This window comes from Sylvia atricapilla, chromosome 1 (assembly GCF_009819655.1).
Source record: "Sylvia atricapilla isolate bSylAtr1 chromosome 1, bSylAtr1.pri, whole genome shotgun sequence".
In the NCBI taxonomy this organism is placed as follows: Eukaryota; Metazoa; Chordata; class Aves; order Passeriformes; family Sylviidae; genus Sylvia; species Sylvia atricapilla.
Genome location: NC_089140.1, coordinates 115,142,271 through 115,153,681, shown reverse-complemented (window position 1 = coordinate 115,153,681; position 11,411 = coordinate 115,142,271). Strand labels below are relative to the sequence as shown.

General features: G+C 38.5%; 1 protein-coding gene across 1 annotated transcript; it reads left to right on the top strand.

Moving 5' to 3' along the window:
• The first annotated feature begins 4,385 nt into the window (after positions 1 to 4,385).
• CYP7A1 (cytochrome P450 family 7 subfamily A member 1) lies at positions 4,386 to 11,269 on the top strand. The gene is made up of 6 exons (XM_066331466.1): positions 4,386 to 4,544; positions 5,789 to 6,029; positions 6,365 to 6,978; positions 8,318 to 8,448; positions 9,379 to 9,554; positions 10,272 to 11,269. The coding sequence occupies exons 1-6, from the start codon at positions 4,465 to 4,467 to the stop codon at positions 10,569 to 10,571; spliced, it is 1,542 nt and encodes a 513-aa protein (XP_066187563.1). The 5' UTR covers positions 4,386 to 4,464; the 3' UTR covers positions 10,572 to 11,269.
• Positions 11,270 to 11,411: the final 142 nt, after the last annotated feature.

The window sequence follows — 11,411 nt, the reverse complement described above, 5'->3', positions numbered from 1 at the left end:
TTTCTAGGAAACATGACCACACTATTTTAGTACAATGTAGGCAAAATCTGCCCTCTTAACAACCATGAAAGGTGTTAAAATAGAACTATGGAGTGATATGGTAGTAGCATTAATTTATTTTGGATTGTGTAGATCATTAAATAATTAAACTAAGTCATTATTCTTTCTGGTATCTTTAATATAATTTCACTCATATTCTTTTAGATCTCTATTATAATTTAGGTTTACAAGACTTCCACCTATTCCATTGACCCAAGAAAAACAGGGAAAAGGTGAATTCAGCTAGGGATCTTTTGAAGTTAAATCTGGAATTACATCCTCTCTGGGGAGGATACATCTCTGGCATGATCACTTGGTAACAGCAGCTGTTTTATGAAGGCAGGCAGGGCAATGTTGTGCCATGGTGTGCCATGGTGTGTCAAGTCTGTTGTTGTGAGGGGACACGGCAGCCAGTGTTCTCTTCCCTGTTCCTGGAGCACTGCTGATGCCTTTCAGTTTGCAGACATACGATGACTGTGCCAAGTCAACACTGATGCTGCACAAGGACCTTCAATTTCTGGACTGTCCCCACAGTACAGGATCCTGTGTGCTGACAGCCATCATTCCTCTCTAAAAATAGATGCTTCTTGTGGCTGGTGAGGAGTAAAACCTTATTTCTTGTTCTGTTTAACATTTTCAGTGATCTCAAAAAGCCAGGTTTTCAGCTTACCCCTCAGAAACCTCAGTGATCTTACCCAGCATATCACTTCATTAAAGTGATAACTGATGTAAATACAAAGAAAAACACATAGGCACATGGAAGAAATGCCATTTTTGTTGTTTAGAAACAAGAAACAAACATTGACTCACAGAGTTCGGTGGCTGCTGTAGAACACAACACACAAGTGCCACACAAGGAGGTTTACCAGTAGGTGGTGACATACAATTATTTATTAGATGTTTTCTGCCTGCAAAGGTTCTGAACCACAAGCAGCTTCACTGTGCAACTTCTTGTTTAAGGTTTCCTTTCATATTGCTCCACCTTTCTGAGATTTCTTTTACAAGTTTGACAGCTGCAGAAGTGTTTCATAGCTGCAACTGCATCTTCTGGCTGTAGCCTGTCAGCCTGCTCCTATTCCATGAACTGCAGCGCTCCCTTCCCACTGCTGAGCAAAGTGCTTGGTTTGTGTGGCTTCAGGATTTTTCATCTGTTGATGAAAGAAAATAACCCGGTTGTCAGAACACATGCATGGAAAAAAAATCAGTCCTTTTTTTGTAGTGTGTACATCTTGTTTACTTTCCATAAGTACACAAGTTTTAGAGTTAGCTCTGTGGAAATCTGCTATTTACTGCCAAATGTAATCAGCAGGCTTTCCTAAGTTCACCACACCCTTCTATGCATCAGTCCTCCCAAGTTCTGAAGCCATCAGCAACTCTGGAAAAAATTATTCCCCTCAGCTTGGTCTATTATTTTCTATTAATTTAAATACCATGTGTGGGTTATGACTAATGGAAGCCATATAGCTGCAGCATATGAGATGAAGCTCAGGTTTAGATAGTGAGCAGTTTTGGAGCAGCAGGAGGACACAAGCCTTAAGGCTTGTCAGGCTTCAGGAATCACCACAGAAGTGAGCTGGGCTTGTCTGTTTCATGAGAAGGGTATTGGCTCCATGGAGGCCACAGCCCAGTTCACTTCAGTGGCTGGAGCAGAGGTGATAGATAAGAGTGTCCCTGGCAGCCTCTGCCCACAGCCAGGGGGTGTATCTGGGTGAAAAGTGTCTTAGTGCCCTTGGGGGGAAGGTGGTGCAATGTAACCATGCATCAGTCTCAACACAATTCCCGGCCCTGAAGACACGAGCAGACCTTGTGAGGACACGGCTGCCCTCCCAGGCGGCCAGGCTTGGCTGGGAGTGCCTGCTAAATGTGCCGTAGTGGGTGAAATGTCTGCATGCTCCCTTGCCTGCATCCACGTGCTCTTGAGCTGCTCTTTCTGAACTGGTGCTAGCTTGGTGCTAATTAGGGCTTAACCAAAAGGTCCTATTACAGTTCTTAAAAGGTTCTGGATTTTCTAACTACTATTTGATGCGTTGCTGCGTTCTTGATGAACACCCGTGTTCAAACCTGCAGTGACAAAAGCTTATACATTCAAACATATGCAGTGCTTTATTCCTGATGCTGTCACTAGCCTGAATTGAGTCTTGAGCTGGAGTCATGTCAGTTTTTCACATTAATATTCTTTTTACCATTTACACAAGGAGTTTTCTTCACAGAGCCAGGTCAGTATGTTTTTTCTGACTGCACCCATAAATCTTGTGGGTCACCCTCTTAGGCTGGGGCAAGACAGACAAGCTCATTCATACACAACTTGCAAAGTGCTGCAGAAAATGTGCTATCTGTCAGTAGGGACCACAGGGTGCCTTTAATCTGCTGTACAGACTAGTGGCAACTGCCTGAGTTTTATCTGTGGGAAATAATGTATTTGTCTGAAGAACACCAAAATACCACACCCAGAACATCAAGGCACTCTAGTGGTGCTGCCAAAAAATCAAGAAAGCCCAATGCCCACTAATATAAATGGAGGGAGATTCACACTTATCATCTGCTAAATTTAGTGGAATATCTGTGGCAGACAAGGGTCCTGATTGCTTTTATCACAAGGGCATAAGTCATGGCCTGCAGCCTGTTGTAATACTGGCTGGATTTGGAACTGTAGGTTGGCCTATTTAAGACTTTTCTGAGAGAAAAATCAATTATTTCAGGTAAGTTGCCAAGCTGCTCCTGTGCTCTGCCTACACCTGGTTATACTTTTTGGAACTATTTTATATATACAAAGCAGAAAGCAAAAGAAGGTGGGCAGCTTACAGATGTTACGCTGCTGCTTGCTGGCAGCAGGATGCCATTTATAAATGATGTTATCATCACATTGCAGCACAACAACTCAAAGCAAGGAGGGAAAAGGCAAGTGTGACTGGCAGTTCTGCCTAGTGCAGCACAAGATACGGTGAGGGGACACAGGGAACTATTGCTGGTTAAATGTTATCCCTGTGTGTTGGACACAAAACTGACAGTAACTTCTTTTTTTTCAGTGTTATTTGGACAACACATGCAATAAGAATTAGACACCAATATACTAAAATTATTATTCTTGCTTAAGATGAAGAAGTCACAGGATGAAATCAAAGATGAAACCCAGAACAGAATTTTTCAATAATGCAAACAAGCAAATGGGAAAGCAAGGTTTTTATAAAGCAATTATATAATAGCAAGCTAAAGTCAGATGATGAAAAAGAAGTTTTTATAGGAAAATAAATGAAACACCTATGCTTAAATGAAAATGGGATAGAGGACTGGAGCTGACATGCAAAATGAGTGATTTTAGATTAAATGAGGGCAAACTTTGATGCTGTAAATAAGGTTTATTTCTTCAGTATAATAAGTACCCCATGCCTCACTGCCTGCCCTGGTTTGAAGCCAGGATAATATTTCCACCTGCCAGATTTGCATGTCAGTGTAGTTGCAACAGCAAGATGCCCAAATCTTTACTATTTTATCACATAGCTGTAGGGACACCAAAAAAAATGGTACAAAAGTGAGCCTGAAAAACCCTTCAGTTTCTCTCTTAGAAACATATTAGGCCTTGGACGACTAATGAAACATCACTATACCTGAGATGCCTTCTTGATGGCTTGATGCCAGGTCTAGGAGCAAGCCAAAGTTTGAAATCTCATAAGTCAACAACAGAAAGGAGGAAAGGTTTAGTGGGAAAATAAAAGGTGGTCAAAAGACAATAACAAAAACCCCCAAAACCAGTGTACTTGTTTACATCTACTTTCTTATTCTCCTGTGATTCATCCTATGATTCTGTGAAAGACTATTTTTTCCCTTTCTCCCAGACAGATGTTGTTAGAGGAAGTAAGTCCACCTCCTCAGCCATCCCTTTGCCCAACAGCTGAACCCCGCTGTTCCCTCTTGCAGTGGCACACCAGAGCCAGGGCAGTCCACAAGGAGAAGGGAGGGGAACAGGCTGGCAGCTGAAGGGCAGCACAGGCTGCAGCCAGCAGTTAGCGTGGTCTGAATCTCCTGGACGCTGGTCAGTAACCATTTCATATATTGCTAAACTTGAACTATAAACTGCAATTGGTAAATCTGCAGGATTAATCAAAATACACCTGAGTAACCTTCAAATTATCAACTATTACAGCTGTTTGGTTACTTTGGAACTGCTACTGCTACGTGACATTAACTCAAGGCCAGACCTGCAACTGTCTGCATCAATCCAGTGAAGCTGTCTGCAGAAAGGTGACAGAACAGAGGGGGAACAAGCCCTCTCCAGGAAAGGTTACTCAATAGCTTGCTAGGTTGACTCAGTGCCATTAGATACTGTATATAAATTGTGACCTCTCTTCTGTTTCATTCTCAGTCACATCTCCTGCGATCGTGGTAGTTACCCATTTTCCACTTGGAGGCTTTTGGGCATTAGCAGAAATGTTGCTAGCATCCTGGATCTGGGGAACGGCAGTAATACTTTGTTGTGTGTCTTGGTTTCTTCTAGGGAGGAGAAGAAGGTAAGGACTTTGCAAAAGCATCTCAGTATGCCTGGCCTTTATTTGTGTCAAATATTCTGTGTACATCACTAGAAGAACTGTAGTCAGACATATGCAGGATAGCACAGATGATGCTGTAGTTTGGTCTTTTGAGAGATTTATGTTCCAATCGAATTTTTGTGCATGAACTTTGCAATAATAGTGTCGTGATGCCTAAAGGTAGCTGTAGATACAAATCTATGCATAAGCGAGATAATTAAAATATGAATATGTATGTCCTGATTGCCCAAAGTTCTCAGCTGTAATTTCACCTCTATTGTAATCACAGTGAATACCTACTTATATGTAATTATAGTTTAATACCTACTTACAAACATTTTTATATTATATCTAGTAACCAAATTTAATACAGGTAATATTTATGTACCATGTATATTCCTTAAAAGCATTTATCCTACTGATGCATTCAGATAAGGAGTGAGCAATTTGCTCAATTCTTCTTATTTTTAAATTTCAGCGGACATTTTCTTGTTTAATTTTAAAAAGTTTAATAAAAAAAAATGAAAATAATTAACTTCATTTACTGTAAATGCTGAAATATTATATGAAAGTTATTTCAGCAGTCATGATAGCCTCATACAGGAAAGTTGTTTCTACTCAAAAAGAAAAAAAATTTAAAAACATATGTATCACTTTAAGTATCTGCTTAATTTAAAGCATATGCTTGATGACACTGTGAAAGATTAGCTCTTTTGCTTACTGAGGATCATAGCAAAATGCCCATATTTTTAGAGATCTCGTCCATTAATGGGATATGCCAATAATAACAACCATTCCATACTAAAAAGTTTCTTTGCTCAGTATTCAAATGAAATAGTGGATAAAATTGCCCAAAAATGCATCAGACTATATTAGTGTGATGGATTATTTATTAATGTGACAATTTCATAACTGTGTGTCAGCTAATGGCAATAATTTTGCATTTGAGCAGGAGAAAAACATACATCTGATCCAGGGGAAAAAAAGATTACATAATCAAACTGTGGTTTATTATGTCTATTAAGAGTTAAAATTGTCCTTTCTTACAGAGCTTAGCCCTTAAAGGGGAGAAAATTATTTGTAAATAAACTACTTATTTGGGATTTTTTCTTCTTTTTTTTTTCACATTGCACAAAGCCTTACATCAATATTTTACATACCCAATAGTCCTGGAGAAGAGATCTTTATACATAATTTTAAACTGAGCTTTTGTTTGTGTTTTATAGGCGGCAAGGTGAGCCACCACTTGAAAATGGGTTCCTTCCATACCTGGGCTGTGCCTTGAAGTTTGGTGCCAACCCCCTTGAATTCCTCAAAGAAAAGCAGAAGAAGCATGGCCACATCTTCACTTGCCATGTAGCAGGGAAATACATTCATTTCCTCACTGACCCTTTTTCATACCCTGCATTGTTGCGCCAGGGAAAACACTTGGACTGGAAAAAGTTCCACTTTGCTACTTCTGCCAAGGTACTTCTGGTTTTAATATGTAACATGCAAAGTATCTGCTGACATACCCAGTTAATCCCTGTAAACATAACTATGTCTTTGAAATAGGATTGGGTTTTGCATTTCTTCACTTTTACTGGTTTAAAATATTGTGGTCTTTTTTTCTCTTCCTAAATGGAAAAGAAATTTGAAGTGATTTGAATTTTTCTAGGACTATACATTATTCGAAGACTGTACGTTATTTTATTACATTATTTAAGCTATGAAGTTATACTTTGGCTTTTTTTTCTGTTACACTTTATCGTCAAGGTAATGACAGGCCTTACTTATCATGCATACAATTTATTTTGTGACAGGCTTTTGGGCATGGTAGCATTGACCCAGCAGAGGGAAACACCACTGAAAATTTTCATCAGACTTTCATTAGAACCCTTCAAGGTAATGCCCTGGATGCCCTCATTGAAGCAATGATGGAAAACCTACAGTATGTCATGCTGCAGTCAAGAACACCTAAGCTTCAGTCTAATACCTGGGTGACAGAAGGACTTTATACATTCTGTTGCCAAGTGATGTTCGAGTCTGGCTTTTTAACACTTTTCGGTAAAGAATTTAATTCAAATAATGACAAAAACCTGTCATCAAAGCAGGAAACCGAGAGAGCTCATATCCTAAATGCCCTTGAAAACTTCAAGGAATTTGATAAGATTTTCCCAGCCCTCGTGGCAGGGCTGCCTATCCACCTCTTCAAGAGTGCCCACAGTGCACGTGAGAAGCTGGGAGAGGCACTTCTGCACAAGAACCTCCTGAAAAGGGACAACCTCTCTGAGCTTGTCACCCTCCGCATGTTCCTGAATGACACCCTGTCAACCTTCGATGACATGGAAAAAGCAAAGACCCACGTGGCAGTGCTCTGGGCCTCTCAAGCAAACACCATTCCTGCCACTTTTTGGACCTTGTTCCATCTTCTAAAGTAAGTCCCAATGCTTCTTGCTCCCAAATAAGAAAAATGTTTATCTTTCAGAAGCCAATTCATTCATACAGGCCAATTCCACTGCTTGATACCTCATCAGTGATAGAAAACTTACTGTTTGCAACATAAGTGTTGTCTTGCTCTGCACTTCCACAGAAAAGCCCTTCACCCATCTGAGAACAAGCAGTGGTAGCACAGAGTAATTCTTTAGAACCTTCTTTTTTTGTAGAGAAATAGTACTCCAGGGCAATGCTACACTTTGTCAAGAAAGCTTTGGAATAAATCTACATGCTATGACATTGGAAGTGCTAGTTACAGTCAAAACATGAAGTGTATAAAAGGCTACAGATATAACTAGACATTTTTAGACCATCTCACTAGAGCAGGCAAAATGAGGTTTAACTTCATTATTGTTTTCACAGAAACTTAATATAAAATAATTTGATAGATCTCAATGAAGTCTACTGTAGATTGCACCTGCTGAGCTTGTTACTCGTGGGACAAGTGCACATCTCGGATATATATCAGATATAATACTATCAAGTGTCCATTTTAGAGTGGGCCTTTGTGGATTATCTGCTTCAGCATAACTAACTCTGAAGTATGTGTCTAAATTCTTAATGCTTTTACTTAACATATCTACTTGCCAATGATAATTTTTGAGGCTATTTAGTACTTTTGGCTCCAAGAATGCATTTGCTTTAAGTTTTCTAGACTTGGAGTCTTTTAACACCCTGATTGTGCCTTCATCAAGATACAATTGTACCCTCTTTTATTGTGCTCACATATTTCACCATAGCTCATACATGCCATGACTGAAAGAAAGGCTAGATGATGAAGGGGACTATGTGGGCTCTTAATATTAGGAATTGTCACATTATTAGTATTAGTATTATTGTCACAGCAGCCAGAATAAATGATGTTATAAAAGTTTAGGAACAGGATCTATAATCACGTTCCTAAGCTTTCTACCTGCAGCAGGGCTATTTCCTAATCTACAACTGGCTGTCTTTTTTCTTGTTCTTGGCATTGCCTTTTAGTGACAATACTGTTTATTACCTGAATTATGCACATCAGTTCTGTCCTACTTGTTATTGCAGACAAAATCAAATATTTGGGATTCCTTCTTTATTTTTCTTTTCCTTCAAAGATATCATATCTTTGCAAAGACATGAAAAAGTGTAACCGCAGCATTTTGCTGCAACATTTTCATTTTAGAAGGTTGTACTTGTCAGCCAACAAGATAAAATCTAGTCAGAAAAAAAATTAATAGCAAAACCCTTTCTTAAAGGATTTTTAAATTTAGAATTATGTTATATCTTTGCTCTTTTGATCTTAGGAGTCCAGAAGCAATGAGAGCCGCTACCAAAGAAGTGCAAACTGTTTTGGAAAGTGCCGAAGAGAGTGTCAGCTTAGATGGCAAACATATTTCCTTGAACCGAAAACAGCTGGATAATATGCCAATACTAGGTATGACTCTTTTATGCGGGATTGTTTATGCAGAAATCACACTACAATTTCCATGGTCTTCTATTTCTTACTATATAAATGCTTGCTATGGAATTCCTATGGAATTAGCAACGAAACAGTAGAACAGGAAACTGTATGTTCCTTAGCAATAGCCAACACAACCAGGCTTCCCAATGTCCCAGGTGGTACTGAGAATATCAAAATTCACATGAAGAGCACTTTTTAATGGGTAATGGCATGCCTTAATAATCCTACACCCCTACATAACATAGAACCATGAATTCTGAACAATATTTTTTTTGGTTATATCTTTAAATCAAATTAAAAGGTGTTGCCAAAACTTGAATCCCTACTTTTATCATGTGAAGCAATGTTTTCTAATACCATTACTTGTATTTCCTCTTAATATTTTTCAAATTATAAGCATATTTTTCAGAAATTACAGAGATTTTTGATAATGTTGCCTTTTAATTACTGTTACTTAAAAAAAAAGTCAGTTAATATTGAAACAAAAAATTCCCATATAACTTTTTTATGAATATGGGTTTCTCTACAGGACCTCTTAAAACTTCAGAAAATTCTTCTCAATTCACTGTTCCTTTTTTTTTTTTCTATGTTTTTAGTTTTCACTGGTTTGGTCTTTATCTCAGAATGAAAATACGTCTCACTTTTGAACATTCATCAGCTATAAGCATTTTTTTGCATGAAAAGCAAATTAGATTCTCAGTGGTATCTGCAGAAAGGATAGAAATGCTAAAAAAGAAATGAGAAAGATACTTTCTCAGGCATTTAGAAAGTTAATTGTAAAATATTTCTTCTAATAAATTCAGGATTTGATAATGGCTCTGAAATAGTTCAATATCCATGACCTGCCCCTAGTATGTGATTATGCTGTTTCCATGGCAATCATTCCTCATCCTCTCCCAACAGACAGCATCATCAAGGAGGCCATGAGGCTCTCGAGTGCATCCATGACTTTCCGAGTGGCCAAGGAGGATTTCACTTTGCACTTGGAGAACGACTCTTACAACATTCGCAAAGATGATATTGTAGCTCTTTATCCTCAGCTGCTGCATTTTGATCCAGAAATCTATGCCGATCCCTTGGTAAGTTTGGTTTTTTGTTTTTTGTTTTTTTTTTTTTCAAATTGCATTAAACTTGGTGCTCTGGCAGAAGTTCACAGGCCTTTAGATAAAGCATTTACTGGGGTGCCCCATGGCGGTTTTTCTGTTGTACCCCAGAGAGTCTGTTCTTACACCTGAAGACGTGATAATAGGAAAGAAAAAGAATAAAGGCAGTACAAGCACTGTCTGCAAAACATATTTTAGTGTAACCAAAAGGTGTGCTACCTGCTCCAGACAGCCTTCTACTTACTGCCTTCCTCAGTGGCAGACCTTCCTCATTAGGAAGGTCTTTGAAGAAGGATAAGGATGATAGTTTCCCAAAGGTACAGAATTAGAATTCTTCCAGTTCTTCTTCTGATGCATGAGCAAGATTGCAGGTTACAATCCTTATTTTTAGAGGTCAGGGAAGAAAAGGAGAGTTATCAGCAAAGAACCTGGGATCCTGTCCCACATGACAGAACTTCTCAGAGGCTATTCTTTCTAAAGCAGCACCGTGGGGGCTATTGTATTAGCCACCAATACAATACTTATTGCTAGATGTCTCCAGCAATAAGCATTGTATTGTATTGGGGGCTACTACAATGCTTATTGCTGGAGACATCTCTTTCCCAGCCTACATTTTGTGTCCTAGCAGCTTTATCTGGTTTTTGGAGGTATTCAAATATATATCAAGGAACTCTTTTGTGTGTTTAATTGCAGACTTTCAAATACGACCGTTTTCTGAACGAGAAGGGAGAGGAGAAGACCGACTTCTACCGGAACGGTCGGAAGCTGAAACATTACTACATGCCTTTTGGGACAGGCATAGCAAAGTGCCCGGGCAGGTTGTTTGCTGTCCATGAGATTAAACAATTTTTGGCTCTGATTTTATCATATTTTGAGATAGAGCTTGTGGACAGTAATGTGAGGTGTCCCTCTCTAGATCAATCCCGTGCAGGACTGGGTATTTTGCAACCATCAAATGATGTTGATTTTAGGTACAGGTTGAAGTGCTTATAAATATATATTTTTATAATGCATATACACTATGTACTAGTAGTACATAAATACACTGTATATACTAACAGTACTAAACACACTGTATAACATATACTTTATATACATTTTATGTATATATGCAAATGAAATGCTTCAAGTCTTGGGGGAAAAAATCTATATGAAGATGCTAATTCACCATTTTAATGAAAAATGTTCACCAGTGTGGTACCAGCATGCAGTGGGTTTAATGCTTTCTTCCGATGCAAATGTCTCCCTTTTTACCAACCATTTTGAAAGGCAAGTTAAGATTTTCAACTGTGTGTGTACAGCAGCTGTGGGTTTTTTTTCTGTCAGCAAATACTTTCACAAAGGTAGAATTTTGTGAGCTAATTCATAATAATTTCAAAATTGTACTACAGTTAAAACATATTATTTTCTATAATTGAAAGGCTTGGGGGGGGGGCGGGGGTGGGCTTCTCCTCACAGGTGAAATAAAGTTTTTGTTGTATAAAGGCAGATTCACAGTGAGGAGGGGAGACTTTCCTGGGGAATTACATTTATGGTTTTATAAAAAACTAGAAGAAGACTTGAAAAAATCCAACAGAAATGTTCACGTTCAAGTGAAACTGCAAAACTTGTATTATATTCTTTGTAACATACTTGTTTTTAGAAAGTGCTAACTGTATTAAAAATAAATTATATTGGCTGAACCAAATGCATCTTTGGACTGTTTGTTGTTTTAATATCCTAACATTATCAAAGACTTATGCACGCATTCAAAGCCACCCAAACCAGTTTTATACTAGACAGCTCAAACACCAGTATGGAAATAAATAAATATCTACCACAGAGTCACCAGTG